Raw genomic sequence first — 22,432 nt, 5'->3', positions numbered from 1 at the left:
CAGGCCAATATAGTGATATGTACTCTCCAATATCTCATTGGCATCAACCACCAAAAATCAGTCGGGCTCTATACTCAACCCACTGTCTTGGCTGTTTGGGGGACACAGCACCAAAGTGGACACAAGCATGAGTCTGTTTTCACTTAGGGTCTGTCTTTAAACAAATGAATATGATGTGATGGAAATCTTGCAGCTGGCCTGTCAGACGGGAGGTGCAGAGTCAGTAGGTACCTTTCTGCGTCACAACCAAACTATAGCAGTTTTAAGCCGCCTAACAACAGCTGTGATAAAACATAGAATCATCAAGAGGAAGGAATTCACATAGAACTTAATAAAATAGATTTATTAAGAGGTTGAACTGGATCTCAACGTTTAAAAGTGCAACATTAGAGTATAATATTGACATAATTTAAAATCACAAATCACATCATCTCAAAATTTACAACATACATATGGAAAAAAAGGCAACAGGCTGACAGAAGTAAGTCATCCATTAAAACAACTCTCACAAATCCCACTTGGTCTTACAAAGGCGTCTTTAAAAATTGGCAGTTGGCAGCAACACTTTGAAGACTGTGTGCATAACTAGTGTTCAATCACAATATTTACCACACACACACACATATATATATATAAACTTTATCTCCAAACCACAATTTGGACAAACTCCCAAGTTAAACTGTAAGTGACAAATGTTTAGTTCACAGTTCTGCTGATGAAGCTCTAAACAGCAGAAAATTATCGTATTACATATTAATATACACATGCAAAATGTGCACTAATATAGTCACGGGTCAGTATTTGTACTGATATGATAAATTATACAGAAAGAAGATACTTCAGTTTTGTGAGCTTCTCAGCTGTCGAGGTGAAAGGCTCTCACATACAAATACACACACACACACAAACACACACACACACACACACACACACACACACACACACACACACACACACACACACACACACACACACACACACACACACACACACACACACACACACACACACACACACACACACACACACACACACACACACACGCCTCCAATAAAATACAGAAATCAGACTGAATTCCATAACAAGGTTTCCTGAAGTGATCTTCACTGATTCAGCTCATCCTATCATTTGTGTTTGCCCTACCCTACTGTCCCTTCTGTGCTGCACCTGATACTGTGCAGTGATGGCTTGGTGGTTAATACTTTGTTTGTACTGGTGGTGGGGACATGGGAGTAAAAATCATCAGCACGTGAGTACCTGGATACAAAATGCTTAAAATGCATCTGCTGTAGAATTATAATATACTCGATGCATAATAATATATGTCTGTCACCTATCTGTTGTATTTTCAAAAGATTTTGAACTTCTCCACATAGTTGTACTTCTCTGTGTGCATGAGTCTCTTTTATCAAACAGTCCTACTACACTTATTCTCGTCTTAGTTTGTCAGTCACCTGCAAAGTTTTTTGGTTTGATCAACTAATGGCCTCCCTAAACACAAAAAGCATTATATTTCGTATACTGAATTAAAATAATTTATGTTATAAAAATTGGAAACGGCTCTTGATAGGAATAAGGTCCCCCTCCCGATGTAGTTTTAGGTTTAGGTTAGGTTTTAAGCTTTACCTGGACTTTTTACAGATAATCACTTGGCAAACAGTGGACGGTTCATAAAAAGTTAAAAAAAAAAATACTACGATAAATAATTTCAGATGAATTAATCTGTCTTCCATTTAGAATTAATTATATCATGGGTTATCTACTATGTGTCTAATTCCGTTAATTTTGATGGTAAATTACTATATTGGAATCTGCAGTAATATACTGTGATTTCATACAACAACATAAATTACACCTTCACAAATGACAAAGAGTTGAATCAACATCTCTGTGACAGTCATACCCTGGCTACTTCAGCAGATTTTACTAATGGATTGACTTTCATTGTTGGGTTTTCCGATAATTTTTTTCCAGCCTTTTGCGTCTATGAGTATACAATACAATAAAGAAAATATAAAAGAAAATAAAAACTGGAATAAATATTGGGGGGAAAATTTTGTTTCCTGTTTCCTTCACCGTCTATCGAAATACAGGTAAACGGCCAAAAACATACAAATGGCCAATATTTTGTTAGCTCAGTCAAGTAAAACTGTGCAAACTCAAAAGTGCTGTTACAGTTTATCATCACACGCAACCGTCTGCACAGGCACTGCAATTCATAGGCATGGACATGAAGGGACAGATTTATTGACTAAACAATTTTATGAATTTTTCTGACCTTACTGTTTTGTTTTTTTTTTAGCATTTTTGAAGTATTATTATTGTCATGTCCAATAACACAACTTTAGGAAGTCGATCGTCATCCTGGGAATAGTCAGCTGTAAAAAGGCAGTCGATGTACGAACAAATACACGTCGTAAAGATGAAATTCAAAACAACACGTGTGTAAAAGGAACCTCGGCTGCGGTCAGTGTTGTTTGTCGCAGTGAAGAAAGCAGTGAAAATAGTCCAACCCTGTGCACACTGCAGCCATCTGAGCCAACGTGACAGTTTGTCTCTGCTGCACTGTGCATGTTAATGGTCTTTGTGTTTGGTGTGGAATCTCTCCAACAAGGCTCTCAGGATGTTCCCTGGTATCTGCTGGTGCTGGTCTATCAGAGACTGGACCGCCTGCTGTACCTGCCAAACAGAGTATTTACGGACCAGCCTCAAACACACACTGTCTGATGTTCAAAACTGTTTTTTATTCCGTCAGTTTCAGTGTGAAACCATCCACAGACTTTCATTAAATACAGAGCTGTGACCAGATGAGCTAACAGCTCATTCTGTACTCTGAGCTAACAGCTAACTTGAACAGCATAACAAATGCTTTCCACACATTATTTTTGCAATTTATGCAGTTTTAGGCACAAAAAATGTCATGTTAATCTCCTAATAAGCATTCATTCATTTTGAGTCTGAGCCTATAAAGATTGAAAAATAACTCATCATATGGTAGGAAAGATTCCATAATGGCATCAATATGAAGTCAGACAACGATGTCATATAATGTAGTCAGGGTGCGATTTTCCGGGGGGATGCGTGGGTTGTCCCCTATTCTGGTCTACATATCCCTGCCTATGCTGAGTCATTTTTTTATCCCCGGTGATGACAAAATGTAGCCCCCTCGAAGTGATCAATGCTACTTCACCAATAGACCATAAATAGACATTTGAAATTAAATGTCAACTAAGTAAAGCGCCGCAACGTGAACAGTCTATAGTCTGATAGAACGATAGAATCCGAAATGGACCACCCGCGGTCAGCGCCCGAGATTTGTGAGATGACATTACGGCTCATTCACCTAATGACCCTGGTACCATTAGCATTGATTACTGCGCAGCTTTTCAGAATGTCACCAAGCACGAATATTTGGAGGGGGGATTTAATTCTTGCATGTTTTGTTTTGTTTTGTTGTGTATGTGTAATCCTCCCTTTTCACACATGATATCTGTAATCTGTCAACAATCTCTTAAAGGTAGAGTCCCACCGATGTGTTTTTTGGGGGGACAATGCCAATACCGATATTGGTAAAATATTTCTGATAGATTTATCGATATATATATATATATATATATATATATATATATATATATATATATATATATATATGTGGTCGGCCTGTACACAGGTCTTGTACCTTTGCCTTTTTTCGAGTTTTCAAGTTTTTTTTGGCGCCGAATAAAATGTTTTATGGTAGCGACTTTATTGGCTTGGTTCCAGGCTTTAAACTCTTTATACAAGGATTTTATGAACTGTCAATGGAGTAAATGAATAGGAAATCAAGTTCCGGAACCGGAGCCGTTCAAAAAGTGGGCAGTCACTGTTGTGCTCTATTAGATGAGGGACTCTATCTAAATCTTATTCAGATAAACATTAAAAAGGTCAGCATTTCCTGATTGGAGTATATAAAGTGTACAAACACTTTGATCCTCCTATGCTTTTAATGTGGTGTTGAGTGTTGTGTGTGGGTAGACATATTCAACAATGTTATTGTGAGAAAAAAACCCAAGAGAAAGGAAGTGACAAACACAGACTCACTTTCTCTGCCAGCTCTGCAGCATTTAGGTTGGGGTCGTACGGGATGGGATCTCCAAGGAAGGTCCGAAATTTCACAGGAAATCCACCATAAATAGGTGCCGCAGGGAGACGGAACCTCTCATACACCCAGCGAAAAAATCCTGGACAGACAGAGATAGAGGGGGGGTGGGTCCAATCAACAGGCTACCATCACATTTATATCCACCAGTCTGGTCAGTACAACCCCCTTCTACCACACTATTTTAAGGATAAGTCTTGTGAGATTTTTCTTCTAGAGTGAATTTCAACGCCTACTGACAGTAACTGTGTGTGTATCAAGGCCTGAAAAGCTCTTGATATTTGCCACAGAGTTCCTTCATTACCACAAACACACACTTTTATTTTCACTCATCAACTGTCCTGCTACTCAAAACCCATGTTACTTAACTGCTAAAGGAGTACATCACAAACTACATTATCATGTGTCAGTAGTCAATACGCTCTCAATACAGTTACTGTTGTTACTGTTACAGTCAAAACAACATGTGCGTGGAATGACCTGTGCTGCGTACTCATTTGTTTTTGTGTGTGCGTGTGTGTGTGTGTGTGTGTGTCTCTGTGTTTGTGTGTGCCCTGCGTGAACTTCAGGTTGTGTGTCCTTCAGCACAGTGATGTTATCGTTGTGATGTCACTTCCTTCTACACTTACTGAGTGTTCCCAGAGACCTGAAGCCTTCCCGTACATTCTGAGTAAACATTGGAATTACTGGCTGAAAGAAAGAAGAGAACAGAAGAAAGAGAAGATTAGAGAGGAGGACTTTCTACACTGCAGAATGGAGAATAATATGTGGGGAAGATGCTGTATTCGGAAGAATTTCTCTAAGAAATCCACAAGACCATGCAGTCTAGCTAAGGCTTTAGCAAAAGCACTATTGGACGACGCACCACTTGAGAGTCGATGGCGACCTGGGCAAAGCCTTTGCGTTTGCCCCAGAGAAGAGGGTAGGTCTCATCGCTGAGCAGAGCTTCCCGCACTCCTCCTGGAGAAATCCCCAACAAGTGACCATTCCTCAGGGCCCGCACGCACTCTTCCTGAGGACCATGGATCACACTGAACACCTCCAGCAGTAACTTGAAGCCTGGAGGAGCAGGATGGAGAAGGGGTGAGACAGTTTAAGGACACAGTTGAACAGAAAAGACAGGGAAGGGGAGGGAGAAGAAATAAGATGAAGCCGGTATCAAAAAGGTTAGGAAAAAATTATCTAAATAAATAATATACATGCACTCAAATGTTTACATTTGCCGAGGAAGTTATGGTTTTGCCTCTGTTTGCTTGTCAGCAGGATTACACTAAAACTACTGAAAGGATTTCCATGAAACTGGGTGGAAAGGTGGGGCATGGGCCAAGAAAGAAATTCAATTTTAGCCTGGAGCCAGACAAAGGGGCCGATCCAGGAACAGTTATCGGCGCTGCTGGAAAACGGGAATGGAGTCAGCGGTGGAATTAGTGTCCCTGTCTGGTGCTCAGTTGGATGCGGTTTGCAACTTGACTGGATCTTGATCTAAAAATCAGGCATAATTAGGGCACTGATATCTATGAGTGTGTGTGATTTGGTGCAGCTTGATTAAATGTAAGGGGGCTGTTGGACCTTGACAGAGGTATACACTGTAATGAGTGGCTTTATAGCATGGATTTTAAAAAATGCAGCGGCTAAAAAAACCCACGTCAAACTAGGCATGTCAAAAATGTAAATATAATCCATTTACCATTTTGGTGCAAATTCTTCCTGCAATTAACTTTCAATTAACTTTGACTACATACAGCCCATCTCCCTCTTTGTTTTTTGTTGAGAATCAAGGGTTTTCCCCCTTTACTTTTATTATTTAGAACATAAAAACGATTTAAATTGAATAATATAGTACAAATCTGAAAGCCCAAACAGTGGTCTTGGCGATTGACATGAAAATGCTTGTAAGTTTGTGCTGAGCCCTGTTGGTGTGTGAAAGAAGCCAAAAAAACAACACACTTCGAAGTAAACCAAAACAGATGCTGCATATACTATGAAGCGAGCACAGTGTATCCTTGTGTGCTCATGTGTTTAAATATTGTGAGTACCTGGGATCTTGAAGAGGATGTGGTCAGCTACAGAGTGACAGGTCCGTCCTTTCTGGAGGATAAGGGTGGCCAGGAAGTAGTAGTAGTCGATGGGAATCGCTCCGTGGTAGTAGACGATCAGAGCTGGTCCTTTGTCGGGGATCTTCTCCAGCCCATGGATCTCATAGCCTGTAAGTACATGAGGCATACATGTTATTTCAGAAAGAGCTGTGGCCCTCAAAGCTCAATAAATAAACACACACACACACACACAAAACTAAAGTAAAATGCGGAAAACATATTCATTGATTTGACCACACGTGTATAGCATTTAAAGAAAAATTCCGCAAAGTGAGAAATACCTTCAGTCACAGAAAAGATGCTTAATACGACTCATAATTGATGATCAATTATTTATTGATATTATGAATTATTCATAATGTTGTCAATTCTAATAGTATTTTGTCTTTTGTTTGATTGTTAATTTAGAATATCTTGTCCAATTTCCGTGTGTCATTCCACCCAGAAATCACGCCATCAAAGCATATTAGTGGTATTTTTATAAAGGATAGAACCGCCATGATAGTAGTGGTCTACATTTGGTCTGAATGAACAACATTTTAAAAGGAGGCCAGCTTAATTTCAATAAATGAAGCCCTTGGTGTCTTACCATGCCATATGGCTCCATGTCCGTCCCACAGTGTAGCCAGGGTCTTCCTGGCTCCATCCCACAGGTTGTTACTGTACGCTTCCCTCAGCTGGTTCTTCCTCTGTTAGAAGAAAATGTCAGGAAACATGAGGTTTGGATTGAATCAGCAACAGGTGAGATTGCTAACAATCTATGCACATGGTCTGCAGCTCATTTTGCACTTAGGCCGTGTCCACCTTTGATAGTTTAATGGTGGAAAAAAGCTCACTTCACCAGGGGCATGGTTGGAAAGGTTGAACTTAGTCTATTCATTAATCATGAGTGTGTTTTGGGTGTGGCATGGTATAAACCAATCGGAGCATCATCTCCTATTTCCTTTAAAAGCCAGGTGAGCTTGCACCTTGGCGGATTGATATTATGGTGGTGGACTTACCAGGTAGTGAGTGAGAACCCGTCTCAACAGAGCAAACAATTTCACTTCCTGAGCGGGCAGACCATCTGTGTGTGTAACTAGCAGAGTGTGCACGTGTTGCGCACCTGCATATGTAGGGGCGTATTACTTTCTTTATAATTTGCCTTAAAACCATGACATTCAATGTTTTAACCAGTCTACAGACGTTCATGGGTAGAGCCCCACCAATGTGTTTTATATATATATAAATAGACTATATTTATATAGCGCTTTTCTAGTCCTTTTAAACACTTAATATCACAAGTCACATTCACCCATCCGTACAGTGCTGCTATACACAGCGCTTTTTCTATCGCAGTTCATACACTGTCGGCACAGCTGACCCGGGGAGCGATTAAGTGTCTTGCCAAAGGACACTCCCACACACGGACTGGAGGAGCCGGGGATGAAACCCTTGACTTTCTGGTTAGATGACCCTCTCTATCTCCTGAGCCATGAGACATCATTATCAAACCCCTTTGGCAGAAATGTATCACTGAGGCATGATTTTTTACAGTTTAACCCAGAACTTTATTATAAATAACTACAAATGAAAATAAAAGACAAATACAACCAAATATAAAAAACTTTGGTTCCGCCTAAAATGTAAACATAGATGCACATATTTTCTGAAGTGTTCTCTCCTGAAAAAACTGCAAAGATGAGTGTTCTCATGTACTTCTATGCAAGGTCTTGTTATCTGTGGCAGGCCGAGACAGTCGATGGGTAGCTGAAGGCTGTCATAGTCGCGGAATTTAGGCTTCATCTTGCAAAGACGGTAAATATAGAACATACTCAAACACAGACTGTGAGATGACGACATTAGAGAGATAAATACACCCACAGGGACTCAGGGACTCTGGGTCTCAGACTTCCTAAGTCCGCTCACGCAGAAGCAGATGAGTAGGCGGTCCCTAATGTGGCCAAAAGTCACATACCTGTTTTCACTGCTATTATAATGTGGTCACATGCGGCTTAAACCACCTCCTAATGTGTTTTTTGAGATCCAATTTCAAGGATCCCTCAATGCGCCCTGAGAGTGTTTTCACCTGTTCAAAACGGACAACATAACCCCTCTCTGCATGTTAAAAGTCGAGCCGCTGCAGTCATCATTTTAAACTCAGAGCAAGTCTTGTGCCATGTTACAGAAATGTTACAGTATATTACCATCCAGAATTTTACCATAGAGTGAAAAACAGGAGCTCAGTCAGACAAAAAGTCCAACGTGAAACCGCCAGAACACAGAGAGGAACATACGTTTTTTCTGACATGACCAACTCAAACAGGCAGGTTTAAACTTCAAACTAGTATTTAAGCCTTAAAATACTGGATGGCATTTTGAGTACTTTGGTAAATGCCATGAAGTGTGGTTCAGTGTTCATGCAGTGCAGGAAGAATGTCTGCGTACCTTATAGACATGGAGGAAGAGTATAGACAAGTAAAGCAGGATGACAATGAGGAAGGGCAAGATGAAGACGATGACCAGAGGGGTGAAGACCCACAGCAGGTACTCCAAAACACTCAGGTAGTCCTCCACCTGACCAATGCCTGCCCAATCCTCCAAAGCATGGAACACACACACCTGTGGACCAAGAAACCCCCAGACAGAAAACATGTCAACATTGTGAAGAAATTCATGTTCACCCCAGGAAGAATCCTTGTGAATTTGGTGAACCCTGACTTTTCATAGAGACATTGACATTTTTGGTTACAAACTGTGTAGCTGGGTCACACCGGACGCGACGTGTCTGACTTTTTTTTCTTCAACAACTCATGTGTACGTGTGCGTGTGTGCGTGTGACAAAGTGGCAGAAATTGAACGGGCAAATATTTGCATGACTGATGCAAAATAAGCACACATAGCACGCACAAATGTTTGCAAAGCAACTTACACTGCACTTTCACTACTGCAGCCCACTCTGTTCCTCCGGACCCCGCCGTGCTCACTGTCACACTCAATCCGCCCCTTCTCTCTCGCTTGCTAGGTGGGCGGTTGTCCATCTTTGTACAGTACTAGTGCAGTTCCCAGCCTGAGCTCCTCCCCGCCATACAAGCTAGAACCTCCACCGAGCATGGTCTTACAAAATAAAAAGTGCTAGTCAGTGATCTCCGTCAGGAAACTAACTCATCCTTTTAGTAATCCTCTCAGTTATAAATAGGATTATTTTATTGCATTATTTATGATATATTGTGCACTTGACTTGAAACCCTTTCCTTTATCCCTCCCAACTGATAACTCATATACTGTACGTCAACAATAAGTCCAGTGTGTATTACATCACAACCATTCGACAGAGGATCGTCTCCAGTGTGACACACACGGAGTTTGGGGGTTCAGTGTCTCGCTCAAACACTTCACCGTGTGGATGCAGACAACTTTCACTGAACGAGCAACCTATTTTCTGAAGAGTAAGCAAACCCTGATGAGATTAAACGGAAACAGAAAGTTTTCAACCAAGCAATCAACCACCTCCTGCCAGAAGTGTGTGTGACCCGGGTCATACCAGGAACGAGACGGTGTCCTCGGCTCCCGTCAGACAGGACTGGTTCCCACTGCCTGACATCCTGCTGTGCCGTCAGCCTCAGGGGAAAGCATCTGCGGCCGTGTACCGGTGAACTGAACCGGAAGAGGGGGAAACGCCACAGTGGCAGTAAGTGAGCAGCGAGATTTGTGGAGAGAAAAAAGAAAGAAAAAAAAAAAAGGAATTTCAGTGGCGCTCACGAGTCACGACATCCAGGCCCGTGTGTCACACTCGGTCAGGTGACACCTGTGACGTCATGGAAGCTAGCTTCCGTGTCGGGACTGTCGCTGCTACCTGGGTGAGGACACAACAACAATAAGAAGGCTTCGCGGTAGCAGAGTGAGCTAACTGAGGTGAAACTGAACGGCGAGAGGAAGACTCCGGTGTTACCGTCCGGAGACGCGACCGCGCAGTCACTCTGTCACCCGGGGAACTACAACACACCGCCGTGACTGCAACGTTACACCTGCACCACATATAGCCCTGCTAGCTAACTACTGCCCCGGCCCTGACCCCGGAGCGCTATAAGTGTGACACAGTCAGGCGTCAGTGTGTTCGCGTGTCCGCGGAAACCACGGCGCATCGTAGATACGAGTTCCACCCACCAGCAGCACAACATCCACACAACCTGAAAAAGATGAAAATATTTGAGGCCGGCCCCCTTGACCTCTTATGCGCCTGGGGAAATCTATTTGTAATTATATATTTATGTAATTATTATATCTCTATTTACTATTTATTTTGCATATTTATTATTTTATTATTATTTGTGTTTTTTTTCTATCACATGTCACTCTCGTTTAATGTATCCTCATGTTCCTTGAATGTTTTATAAGGTATATGATCTTTGTTAAATTAAATTTAAATTTTTAAATTTAAAAAATGAAAAATAACACTTCCTGTTCGAAGAGGGACTGAACACACAACCTTCAAAATAAGAGCACGAAACTGATAATTCACTAGAAAATGCTATTTTAAGAAACCTGAGAACATCAAAAATAAACTCGTCAACAGGGATAAATGTCGAGATGGGAAACAGTAAACAGAGTGATCAAATCATGTGAAATTAAAACCCAGCAATGAGATTATAGATATATATATTATATAACCAAAGCAGATTCCTTGTATGTGAGAACCTACTTGGCAATAACAACAATTATAATTCAGATTTTCATAATCTCAATGCCGATCATAGGAGGTTCAAATATTCATCGTTTATTTGCATTTATGTCCGGGTACAGGTATTTCGTTGGAAAGGAAAAAGACAACGCATTTATTGTGAAAGGACGTGGGCGGAAAAGTGTCGTTTGTACTGGGTGAACGTGAGTGTGGCGCTGTTGCTGAAGTGCAGCCATGCTGGTTCCGGTTCCAACTGCTTCGGCTGCCGTGTGAAGGTGTGAGTTGGTCCTGGGTCCGTGAGCTGCTCGTCATGATGCCGGAGCGGTGCCGGGTGACCGTGGTGGCCGATCTCTTCTTCAGCAGGAAACACCGACTTGAGGAGGGGGAGCCGGAGGAAGAGGAGGAGAGGATCCACTGTCTGTGCTCCAGAGCCTTCGTACAGTGAGTCCGCGATCACCCACTGACACGGCCGTGTGGCGATAAACATGTGGGTGGGTGAAGCTGTGCGGTTGTTGATCTTCAGCTCTGTGTGTGTGTGTGTGTGTGTGTGTGTGTGTGTGTGTGTGTGTGTGTGCAGGGATCGGGAGCTGTACCGCTCTGACAACAGACTGCTGCCCCCTCAACAGACACACACTGTAGTCCAAGGTGTGTTACAGCTTCTCACCATGTTTAACATTGTGATATCAGAGTGATCTGGCTGCTGCTGAAGCTCCTCCCATGTGCTTACAGGAGCAGGTGATGATGATGATGACGAGGAGGAGGAAGAGGAGGACAAGGAGGAAGAGGAGGCTGAGGATGTGCTGGATGAAGAGGCTCACCTGATGGCCAGCATGGGTCTGCCTCTGGCCTTCGTCAGCTCCGCTGGCCGGAGGAGAGCAGTAAGTCGAGAGTTGCCACTGGAACAGTGCCTTCACAGTGTCTGCCTGCGGTGATCACTGTTTTCACTGAGCTTCGTGAAACATAATAGTTTCAGTAGGTCAACTGTAATGTTTTGGTGCGGGTTGCTGCTGCTCAATTAGCCTGTTTGTGGCCATGCGACAGGGGAGGAGGTTGGCCACATACCAGAAGGAACCAGCTGAGGAGGAGGAAGAAGAAAACCAGCTACAGGTCGACAACAAAGGTAATACAATGAACTATTCACAAATGTGTACAGCAGGAGGATTGTCCAAAGGTGATACAATGAAAGGAGAATCAGCTTGGTCAGATTCCTCGTAGTTAGGTTATGAACCTGTTCAGCCATTATCTGTTAGTGGCTCATTTTCAAAGCAACAGCTTGATCGACAGCAGTCGGGGCCTCTGCTGCTGCTCTGAGACCTACTGCTAGAGACAATGGAGTAGCATCACTGAAGGCACTTCTTAAAAAGGATCTTTTTTTATTTTATTGTTTGGCCTAGTTAATGAAGAGGAAGTGTGTGATCCACTGGAGGAAGGAGGAGGAGGGGTCCAAGATGCTGGCTGGGAAACCTACTGGGGTAAGCAGAACTTGAAGATTTACAATAGAGTAAAAAAAACACTGTGTAACTGAAACATGTGAGTCCCTCACTAGCACATAAAACATGTAGACGTGTTTCTGATGTTGTTAACTTCGCCAAGGAGGCTTTTTTTTTTTTGGAAGAAATAACCTATTAACACTTTTTTTCATCACTTATTTTTAACATTGTGAGATAGGACATTTGTTGACATTTTCACCAATTTCCTAGGGAATAATTATTGGATCTTGATTAAAACAAATCAGGCATATCTAGGGGACTGAGGGTTTGCAATTCGGTGCAGTTTGATTGAATTTAAGGGGACCGTGGGGCCATTCTCATTTGTGATTACACCCCAGGTCATATACCCTACACTTCAACTTAAAATAATTACAATAATTGAGGGCAACCATTTTTTTTTTATTGCACAGTGCTGTACTCAGTTATGCTTGGTTTACCCAGTACTGTGATTTAAAGAAGTAAGGGGGGAAAAATGAGGGACCTCATATCTAAAACACTGGTTCTCCATTTTTCTCCTCTTCCTCTGTAACCTCCTGAAGCTCAACAGGGTGAATCTCTGCTGTGGAGCAGCTGGCTGGAGAAACATCCAGAGACTGAGCTGCTGTCTGCAGAAGAACCAGGAACAGTTACTGCACCTTGGGACGACCCAGAAACAAGGGCTGTATGGGACAAACACGCTGCAGACACCTACTACTCCTACTGGGAGCAGTATTCTTACTGGACCGCAGAGGGCTGGACCACTGACCAGTCTGTCTGTAGTGGGATCACTGGTGGTGTAGAAGCAGCAGGGGTGATGGACTCAGCGGAACTGCAGGATGGGGAGAATGGAGCCGAGAGCCAACAGAGGGAAGAAGAAGTGAAGGCTCTTCACGAGGACGTTGAGGTTTTGAAAGACCTGCTTGGACAGAAATGCACATTGGAAGCAGCTGGGAGCTCAGTGACTGACTCAAAGACACACGGAGAGTGTGAGAGTGGGACTGATATCAAAGAGCAGTCAGAGGATCAGCTCTGCGGCTCTGATGATCCTTCTGATGGAGGGAATGATCGCAAAAGACCTGCTCAAAAGTCCTCCTCACAGCAGGACACGGCTAAACATACAGGTAATAACTCTGTCTCTGTGTGTGTGTGTGTGTGTGTGTGTGTGTGTGTGTGTGTGTGTGTGTGTGTGTGTGTGTGTGTGTGTGTGTGTGTGTGTGTGTGTGTGTGTGTGTGTGTGTGTGTGTGTGTGTGTGTGTGTGTGTGTCGAAGCAAGATGGTTCCTTGTTCAAATCCAGGTTCGGACAAAAACAAACAAAACACAAGACACATTTGAAAATGAATCGGCAAATTGGCTTAAAAAATGTCTAACACCGATAATCATAAACATGTTGAATATCGACCCCCAACTAAAAACCATTTAAATCATTTAAAACACAATATTGCAGTTAATACACCGGCAGGTCACACTGTCTATCTAAAATGTGCATCAGCGTCTTAAATCCAACAGTGTCCACAGTTTTCAACAGCATCATATTCTCAGTTAGGTCAAACGTGAGCCTTTCAGTCACCTCCTCACATTTTTGGACTGCCTTTATTGTATTTTTCCGACGTTCTAATGCGTCAGTCGGTGATACCTTGACCCCAGCAGTGAAGGATTAATGCACTTGGGTGGACGTTACAGAAACTTGAGTTGGAGTGGTTCTGAATTCCAGAGATCTGTCCTGGTGATCTTGCCCGCAGTTTGTCCGCGTGCCTTAATTTTGCATGTCCACTGTCCTGCTAGAGCGCTTGTCCGCGCCCCCACGGATCTCATAGTGATGAGTTAAATGGCTCATCAATGGTCCATAGGACCTTATAGGTTTAGCAGTGGCCAGAGTAGTCTCGGCAGGATTCCAGGCTGGTATGTCCATGCCTCGAAACTTCCCAAGAAATCCAGCCTTGTCCAATGCCGCTAATCATGCTTGTAGCTCCTCACCGGTTGCCTGGACTACTGCAAAGGACTTTAGGGTTCTATCCAAGGATTTGCCTTGGCTCCTGACTGGATTCATTGCCAGAGATTGACTCTGGTGGACACCTCCCAAAGAAAGACTGTGTTGATTGGCCACTCTTCCCATCTTCAGACCTGAGGACCTGGACTTGGCGAGCTCCAAGCTCGTCCTGAGTTTGACATGAGTCTTTCAAGCTTCAGGGGGAGGAATGGTAAATGGAGTGTATTGCAGTCACATTCGCCCATTCACACGCACATTCATACAGCGCAGCTTTTTCCCGCGCTATTTCTGTCACATTCATACACCCCCAGCACAGCCTGCAGAGGCAATTGTTTGGGTTAAGTGTCGTCACACGAAGGCTCTGATTGGAGGTTGCTGGATCTCTGTTCTGGGCAGGGGGCCTCGACAATCTGCCTCTGCCGACTTAACAAGCACGCTCATAGCCAAGGCAAAAGAGGACGCTTCTCTAGGTGGTGCCATTACGATGTTGTTCCAGAGGTGACTCTCAGACCGAAACTGTGCTTTTGGTTCAGGAGGGAGTTCTTCCTTCTGATTCTTTGTGTTTTGTCAGTGCTGTCTCCACCAGCTTAAGTGGAATTGAGCAATAGATGAGGTCCAGCCACACCACTGCCAGGTCTCTCCTGCTCTCTCTTGCCTCACAGATCAGCTGAGTTACCTCTCCTGCGTGCAGCCTCAGGGACCCCCCACCCCCTTCACTGCTGTTTAAAGGTTACATCGCAGCATTTGTGTTTCAAATGTCAGCTCAGGCACATATATCGAAAATCACGTCTTTATTTATTTAGCAAATTTGTTTCAGACTTAATCCATTTTACAGTTGCTGTAATAAATTTGTGATAATGCAAATTCATTTGATGAGCATTCAGTTTGAGTTTGGTGGTGAATATCTGTTCTATGTTTTGACTCAGAATCCCAACAGGCTGCTATCAGCCCCGACAGACGGCACGGCTCAAGGAATAAGATGTCCGAACGAGAAGATGACGACGAGGATGACAAACCCCCAGGAGGAGGACATGCTAAAGTCAAACGCAGGTGATATATATTATACATCTTTTTTTTTTACTGTGATTGCATTTAACATCAGGAAATTCTGAGCAACACTTTAATTCGAAGAAAAATTCCCCCCCAAAAATTCTCTTGTTAGAAACAGCTTTCAGAAAATAAGCTGCAACTGGTTTAAGTTTAGATGTAACCCACGTGCAATATAATATACCATAACCTGCCTGTTGGTTCCCTGCACAAGCCAGCTTGGACTTATTGTTATTTGTTGCAGTTGTATTATTATGGACATGAGGCAATAAAAGTCTGACGTGAGGGTCAGCGGGTAACATCGGAGTGATACGATAGATCCTCCCCCCTCTCATTGCGTCACAGCTCGGCTCACACTTTGCACTTTGGTAGTGTCAGTAGAGGGGTAGGGCCGAGTGGGGGGAAATGGGACGGACCCTTTGTGTCTAATAGAGCCTGGCTCACACACCACGTGGGATTAATAACCGTATCAGCCAACAAGGTTTAGTGCCAGTCTGTGTGGCACTGTGTAAAATATGGCTGCTTGAGTTTTTCAGATGTTACCATAGTTTATAGCACATTGTGCATGAAACAAATAACAAATGTGAGTTAAAAAAAAATGGCTCGGCGGCCCTCCTGGTATTCATGAGAATTCCTCCACTGAATTTCACTGGACTTAAGGGTGAGACAGTCATAGCTCTGCTGGGACATCACATGTTGAACTGGAGTAGTTCTAACACCTACGTGTTTCTGATGTGATTCCACATTTCCATCAGATCACTTTTCTGATGCAGAAGGTTAAGTTTGAAAGTTCTCTGTGATTTGCCGTCTGACAGGAAACTGAAAAATAGTCATGTTTCAGTCTTGACGCAGTATCTTGTTGTTTGCCTGCAGTCACGAGCTGGACGTGGAGGAGAGCCCCCGCCTGACGCCTGAAGAAGCTTGGCGTCAACTGGGACTCAAACACAACCCGGAGCCCCAGTAAGGCAGCACACACTGCATCCTCCCAGCTGACCAGTTGAATGAACACCTCTGTGAATTAAACATCGGAACCAGGAAGACGATTGTTTAGTGCAGTTATTCAGTTTTCCTCCAGCATCAGGCTGAAGTTAAGACTACATTTGTTTTATTGAGGTGGGCCTTGTGGCAGCTACGTGTATATGTAAAGTATGGAAATAAGAGTGATGAATTGAAACTGAAGAGGTGAGGCTGATGAAACACAGTAAACTGTTCCTCTGCATGACGTTGTATTTGTGACTGTCTCCAGGTTCGACAGTGTGTTGAGCTTTAAAGGTGGTGCCTGTCAGAAGCGTCAGAGGTGGACCAAGAGAGCGGTCCGCAGCGTCAACAAACACACCAGGTTCTCCCAAACAGGAGGAGACGACACACGGCCCAAGGTCTGCTCGGCCCTCTACAAGGTACGACTCAGGAAGTCCCGATTGGATTAGTTGGTACAGTTGGTGAAGTTATCTGTGCAGATTCATATCGGTCGTAGGGTTACGTACATCCTTCTACCCGGGAGTTGTGGAGGCAACGCTTCTCCAGGGGGAACCCCACTTGCTGCTAACGCAACTGGGAGATACAATGCAGATTAGATACCGTTCACTGAAAATCTCCTGACCATGTCTGTTGACTTTTACATGTGGAATTGAAATGTTCAGGAGAAACGGAAATGACCCAAAAAACATCAAAAATATCTTTGTTTAAACTGGAGCTGCGACAGTAAATAGATTAATCGATTGGTAATCGACTACTGAATGAATTGCCAACTATATGAAAAAATGATTAATCGGTTCGAGTAGTTTTATGGGGGGGAAAAGTCATAAATGTGAATTTTTTTTTTATGGACCCAACAACTAATCACCTAATCAAGAAAATAATCTACAGATTAATTGATAATGAAAAAAATTGTTAGTTGCACTTGCTCAAATGTAGATTTATTTTGCACAAGAAGCCAAAAGATTTTTAGCAAATCTTTAAAAAGATACTGTACAAAATCAACAAGTGAGACATGCTGCTCCACAGTCTCGATTTGAATTGTTCAGTATATAAAAGCGGCACCAGCACCAGGCTGAGCGTGGTCGCACTGCTTGACCTTGATCAGACCGGATCCAGTCGATTCGGGGCCAGATCTACTGAAGCCTCTGTGCCTGTTGGGCTCATTCTGGTGGAGTTTACCTGCAGTGAAAGTGAACAACAACCTTTTCTGCCTATTGATCTCAAAGAGAAACCACACCAGAAGAGCTGAGTGTATGAAGAGCTGCTGCCCTGTTAAATCAGGCAGCAAAAACCTGTATAGACACACTGAAGCAGCTAATCCAGTTTGAAGCATGTAAACCTTTAGTAAGTGGGGCCCTGGGAGCTGTATCAAAAACTCATATTCAGCTTTTCGGGCCTGAGCTCCCCCAAAATGATTATGGAAATGTTCTGCTGAAGCAGATTGTTATTAGGATGCAAACGTTAACATTAGGCAAACGGTAACATTATGCAACCTGAGGCAGAGCGGAATAAAGACTGAAAAAGCATTAGATCATATAAACTAGACTAGAGGATAGACTATAGATTCATTATCACGACTGTTGCATAGAAGACTAATTACATGATGCCTGTGTACTTCAGGTCCAAAACTTCCTTAAAAAGTCACAGGCGAGTCCTTGTGAGCGGGATGAGTTGGGATGGAGACGTGCACAGGAGCCTGAGGACAACCCTCCATTTCTGGCAGAAGAGGAGAAGACGGAGTTGAAGAGTGCCACGAAAGGAGAAGAGGCTTTGGAAGAAGAGAGTTCCAATTCTCTGTCCGGTTCGGATGCAGACAGGATGAAGTACACTCAGCCCAGCGCTGTTAGTAGCGAGGAGGAGAAAGAGGAGCAGCAGGAGCAGCCTGGTAGACAGTTAACATATCCAGAAGCTCCTGACTTTCTCCTGCCTGAGGCGCCTGAAGACAACCGCGGTAAACACTGCATGTGTCTGGTGATTCTGATGGAACGCATACAGTGTTAGTTTCAGAAACTTGGAATTCTGCTGCAGTCTAAATGGTAAATAATCTGTGTGTTATTCGTGTGTAGAGTCCAGTGTGAAAGATGGAAAGAAGCAGAAGCAGAAGAAGGGTAAGCGGAGGAAGAAGCAGCAGGTCCCGGCGGACATGGCAGATGAACCGGAGTTGGCCAAGTACTGGGCTCAACGCTACAGACTCTTCTCTCGCTTCGATGAAGGGATCAGGCTGGACCGAGGTCAGTCTGCGTTCTTAATGGGCAGCATTCATCAGCACCAAATCCAACACATTTCATAGTACAAAGTGTATCCTGTAACTGAGTGTGTTTTAGGCCAGGTCACTAAGTGTGTCAGATGTAACTGATCTGGACAGTAGAGTTGATGGCCCTGGAGTTGCATGTGCCATCTGTCGCAGTTTAGCAGACAAAATCTTCATAAACTCATCGTAAAGGCACAGTATGTCATTTTCTGCTGCTGGAGTCTGTCAATCCAAATATTCGGTGCATTGATTTTTCATCTTGGACCGACTTGATGATCAACGTGAGCTGCAGGTGACTGCAGGTCATGCGCGGTTTTGGCCTAGTGGTTAGTGCGTCGGAATCCCATACTGGCCAGAGAAGTAAATTCACAACAACAACAAAGAGAGAAACAAGCTTTCTCCAGAATCTCTTACTGCCCCTTTAATCCACTTAAAATATATAGTTAAAAACCACGCAGATCTAGATGTGACTTAAGACTGGATTGAAACTCTTCTGGCGAACAAACACAATGCCGACACGTGATCAGAGGGGATATGACGCCACTGCCAGGCGACCAAATGAAATGGAACGTTTACTTGATAAAAAGTACAGATTATTCCAGGTTTGACATTTTTGAAATAGTTTGAAACGTTTAAGGTATTGTAAGAGTGCAACTCAACAACATATATATAAGAATTTTTTACATTTCAATCTGGGAAAGTTAAATTTTATACCTTTAATTCTCACTCTGACACAGACACACACACGCACGCACACACACACACAATAACATTGCTGTGTGTTGCAGAGGGCTGGTTCTCCGTGACGCCGGAGAGGATCGCTGAGCATATCGCCCTCCGGGTGCAGCACAGCTTCTGTGACTCTCAGCTGGTCATAGACGCCTTCTGTGGCGTGGGAGGAAACGCCATCCAGTTCGCCCTCACTGGAAAGAGAGGTAAGCATGGCGGACTGCCTACATTGGGCACAGTATATGGAATTATTTTGTCAGCTGATGATTAAATTTGACCTCGGCTACGTCTTAAAAGTGCATGTTGGCTTGAGCATAACATGAAAAGCAGTCACAGATACCGGTAGCTGCTAAGTTGTGTAATGTTTTATAAACAAGAAGACTTACTGTATAAATCCCTTCTTAAAGAGACAGGTCACCAGAGCAGTGTCACCAGCAGAGCGGCAATCTCGATTTTGTGTCGATTTTGTATATCTTATGACGACTAAAGTGAGAGTTAGAGGGGAGATAGGGTATGACATACAGCAAAGTGCCCGACCTTGATTCAAACCGAGCCACGGGAGCGCCCCCTGATTTCTGTTTCAGGGGGCGCTCTGAAACAGCCATCTGAATGGCTTCAGCATTCAGAATTAACCGTAATTTCCAATCCAATAATCTCAGAGACTTGTAACAAAATCATCTCTGAGGTAGAATTGTGTTCCTAAGTTGTTCCTGAAATGCAAATAAAATGTAGTCTAAACCAAGTGTGGTAATCTCGAGAAACAGAACAATGGGATTGTGCGTCGTCTGAACAACATGGTATTTGTCATAAATGTTCACATAATGCAATCCAAATGTATAAAAAATGCTCACAGGAGGAAAATCCATAATAAATGTCCAGTGAGATACAACAAAGCATTGACTAACAAAAAACCTCTCACCCTGTCTTCTCAGTCCTGGCCGTCGACATCGACCCGGTGCGGTTGAGCTTGGCGCGGCACAATGCAACGGTGTACGGCGTGGCCGATCAAATTGAATTCCTGCAAGGGGACTTCCTTCAGCTGGCGCCGCGTCTCCGTGGCGACGTGGTCTTCCTGTCACCACCGTGGGGAGGACCAGACTACCTGACAGCGGAGGTGTTTGACATCAGGACCATGATGGAACCTGATGGATATCCTTTCATGTGAATGTTAAAAGGCAGATTAGAACCAGAGATTTGTTACAATCACAGATTGTGATTGCTCCATGAGCTGAAATGTCAATCAAATGGGGTTTTTTATAAATGGTCTCTGTTGTATAAAATTTGTTTGGTTTTCCATCCTTAACTCGAGCCACATTTGAGATTTTCCGCCTGGCCAAACTGATATCAGGGAACATCGTGTACTTCCTTCCTCGCAACGCTGACATGGATCAGGTCTGTATGTTCACTGTGTTTCTGTGTTGCTGCGTGCGCAGTGACCAGGCAACGAGAACGCTGACATCTTTTACTCCGCCACATATGCCTGTTTGATAACAATGGGCACAGCACTAGCCTACATGGGGCCCTCAGCAGAATTTGATTTGGGCCCCCCCCACCGCCACTAATACTATTGGAAATGCTTGATCGTTCACACACACCTACTGTAAATCTAACACAACCGTTATAAATTGAATTAGTTGTGGCTGTGTTGCGTACATTATACCAATGTCAGCCTTTATGCTTCTATGGTTTTTAATCTTAAAAGTAGCCAATAGTTGTCCAGTGTTAATTTGCACTTTAATATTCAAAGTGATACACTACCGAGTGGAATCTAGCTGTCGTTATATTTTCTCAGCTAATGGTTAGATACCTAACGTTAGCTGAAGATACCTTGACTGAACCAAAGGCTTGTTTAACAGCTATCTAGTCGGTGGATGTTTATGGTAAAACATGAAATTAGTCATGCATGTCCTTTTTTGTGACATTGCCTTCCTCTTAAGCTTCATAGGCTACTGCCTTTTCCATCAACTGTCTGTCTGACTATAGCTGTATCATGCCTATAGTTACATTGGCCCTGGTGGCCAGGGGGGCCCTAAGCAGCTGCTTAGTTTGCTTATTCCTTGGGCCGGCCCTGGGCACAGGTCTCATGATTGAGTGCCAGAAAATTCTCAAACTGAACTGGACCTGCCAGATTGATGGATTGATTGATTCAACTGTCTAAAATTTTAAAAAACAAAATGATGATTGCTTTTTTAAAATTTTAACTTTGATAATCATATGAGCACAAAACAATTCGGTCCTAACCCACAGGTGTTGGTTCCCTGTACAAGATGATTCAAAACTTGGAAAGACACTGCCATAACTGAAATAATGTACCTGCAGCCACAACACGCCACCGTGTGCAGACCTGTGTGGTAACTCGGGACCTCCCTGTCCCTCTGTCCACAGATCGCCTCTCTGGCTGGTCCAGGGGGGAAGGTGGAGGTGGAGCAGAACCTGCTCAACAACAAGCTGAAGACGGTGACAGCTTACTTCGGCAGCTTGATCACATCCGACAGCCAGTGACCTTGGGGGCGTTCCCTCTCCACCAACAGGGAGCGGAACAAAGAAATCTGTTCCTATACTCCAGATCCTTCTTTCTGGCCTGTCACACGTTATTCTATCCAGGGATCTATTCGAAAGTTTGACTCGCATTTTCCTGTTTGTTTTTTTTTAATACCGATTTTGAAATGAGCAAGTACGAAAAATTTCACGCTTAATCAGATGGTCAGAAATTCCTGTTTCCGAGCCACTTCTGAGTTTTCTGCACCTGCTTTATAAGTTTTACTACTATTCATATTTTATCCTTTTTACTGTACATTAGAACCAATAAATGTTTTTTCAGAATCTTGTGTTTGTTCTTATCTTTGTTTTTAATAAGACAGCATGTCAGCACACTCGTCTCAACGCAGCAGCATTTGATCTGAGATTCACGATTTAACTTTATTGCTGATAGGAAATTGGTTTGGCAAGTTCACACTATACAAGACCTACAAACTCACTCCATAGGCAGTAACCACATTGGAACATAAAACAAGTGATCACATTTTTTAAAAAGCATGTACCATGGTCCATCTATATTGTATATAATGTGTATTAT

At 43.3% G+C, this 22,432-nt stretch overlaps 2 protein-coding genes across 5 annotated transcripts; one reads left to right on the top strand and one right to left on the bottom strand.

The window, feature by feature from the left end:
• Nucleotides 1-324: 324 nt before the first annotated feature.
• tmem68 (transmembrane protein 68) lies at nt 325-10,312 on the bottom strand. 3 transcript variants are annotated; one of them, XM_035634241.2, is made up of 10 exons: nt 10,166-10,312; nt 9,976-10,069; nt 9,758-9,870; nt 8,662-8,835; nt 6,824-6,923; nt 6,175-6,342; nt 5,004-5,197; nt 4,768-4,828; nt 4,081-4,220; nt 325-2,679 (listed from the first exon to the last, which is right to left on the bottom strand). In XM_035634241.2, exons 3-10 carry the CDS (start codon nt 9,815-9,817, stop codon nt 2,575-2,577), a joined length of 1,002 nt encoding a protein of 333 aa, XP_035490134.1. In that variant the 5' UTR covers nt 9,818-9,870; nt 9,976-10,069; nt 10,166-10,312; the 3' UTR covers nt 325-2,574. The 3 variants fall into 3 exon arrangements, with proteins under 3 accessions (XP_035490134.1, XP_035490135.1, XP_035490136.1); XM_035634242.2 differs by having other exon boundaries at nt 9,976-10,065; nt 10,166-10,305; XM_035634243.2 differs by lacking the exons at nt 8,662-8,835; nt 10,166-10,312 and having other exon boundaries at nt 9,976-10,118.
• On the top strand, nt 9,888-22,179 carry tgs1 (trimethylguanosine synthase 1). Of its 2 annotated transcripts, none has more exons than XM_035634240.2 (16): nt 9,888-9,904; nt 11,017-11,335; nt 11,472-11,539; nt 11,624-11,772; nt 11,936-12,014; nt 12,289-12,366; nt 12,924-13,484; nt 15,278-15,401; nt 16,272-16,358; nt 16,645-16,795; nt 17,997-18,327; nt 18,443-18,607; nt 19,416-19,562; nt 20,289-20,505; nt 20,670-20,748; nt 21,742-22,179. In XM_035634240.2, the coding sequence occupies exons 2-16, from the start codon at nt 11,205-11,207 to the stop codon at nt 21,856-21,858; spliced, it is 2,484 nt and encodes an 827-aa protein (XP_035490133.2). In that variant the 5' UTR covers nt 9,888-9,904; nt 11,017-11,204; the 3' UTR covers nt 21,859-22,179. The 2 variants fall into 2 exon arrangements, with proteins under 2 accessions (XP_035490133.2, XP_035490132.2); XM_035634239.2 differs by lacking the exon at nt 9,888-9,904 and adding an exon at nt 10,027-10,128.
• The last annotated feature ends 253 nt before the right edge of the window (nt 22,180-22,432 follow it).

The sequence above is a fragment of the Scophthalmus maximus genome, chromosome 5, assembly GCF_022379125.1.
Source record: "Scophthalmus maximus strain ysfricsl-2021 chromosome 5, ASM2237912v1, whole genome shotgun sequence".
NCBI lineage: Eukaryota > Metazoa > Chordata > Actinopteri > Pleuronectiformes > Scophthalmidae > Scophthalmus > Scophthalmus maximus.
Note: the sequence above shows the minus strand (reverse complement) of the source record. Positions and strands in the feature narration are given on the sequence as shown.

Bases quoted from the DNA above. Each gene is read 5' to 3' on its own strand.
- tmem68 (XM_035634241.2), bottom strand. From the start codon at position 9,817: ATGTCAGGCAGTGGGAACCAGTCCTGTCTGACGGGAGCCGAGGACACC. The intron at 6,924-8,661 runs GTACGCAGACAT...TTCTTCTAACAG, and splicing joins TCTTCCTCCATGTCTATAAG to AGGAAGAACCAGCTGAGGGA. The intron at 4,829-5,003 runs GTGCGTCGTCCA...TCTTTCTTTCAG, and splicing joins TCGCCATCGACTCTCAAGTG to CCAGTAATTCCAATGTTTAC.
- tgs1 (XM_035634240.2), top strand. From the start codon at position 11,205: ATGATGCCGGAGCGGTGCCGGGTGACCGTGGTGGCCGATCTCTTCTTC. The intron at 12,015-12,288 runs GTAATACAATGA...TGTTTGGCCTAG, and splicing joins GCTACAGGTCGACAACAAAG to TTAATGAAGAGGAAGTGTGT. The intron at 16,359-16,644 runs GTAAGGCAGCAC...GACTGTCTCCAG, and splicing joins AAACACAACCCGGAGCCCCA to GTTCGACAGTGTGTTGAGCT.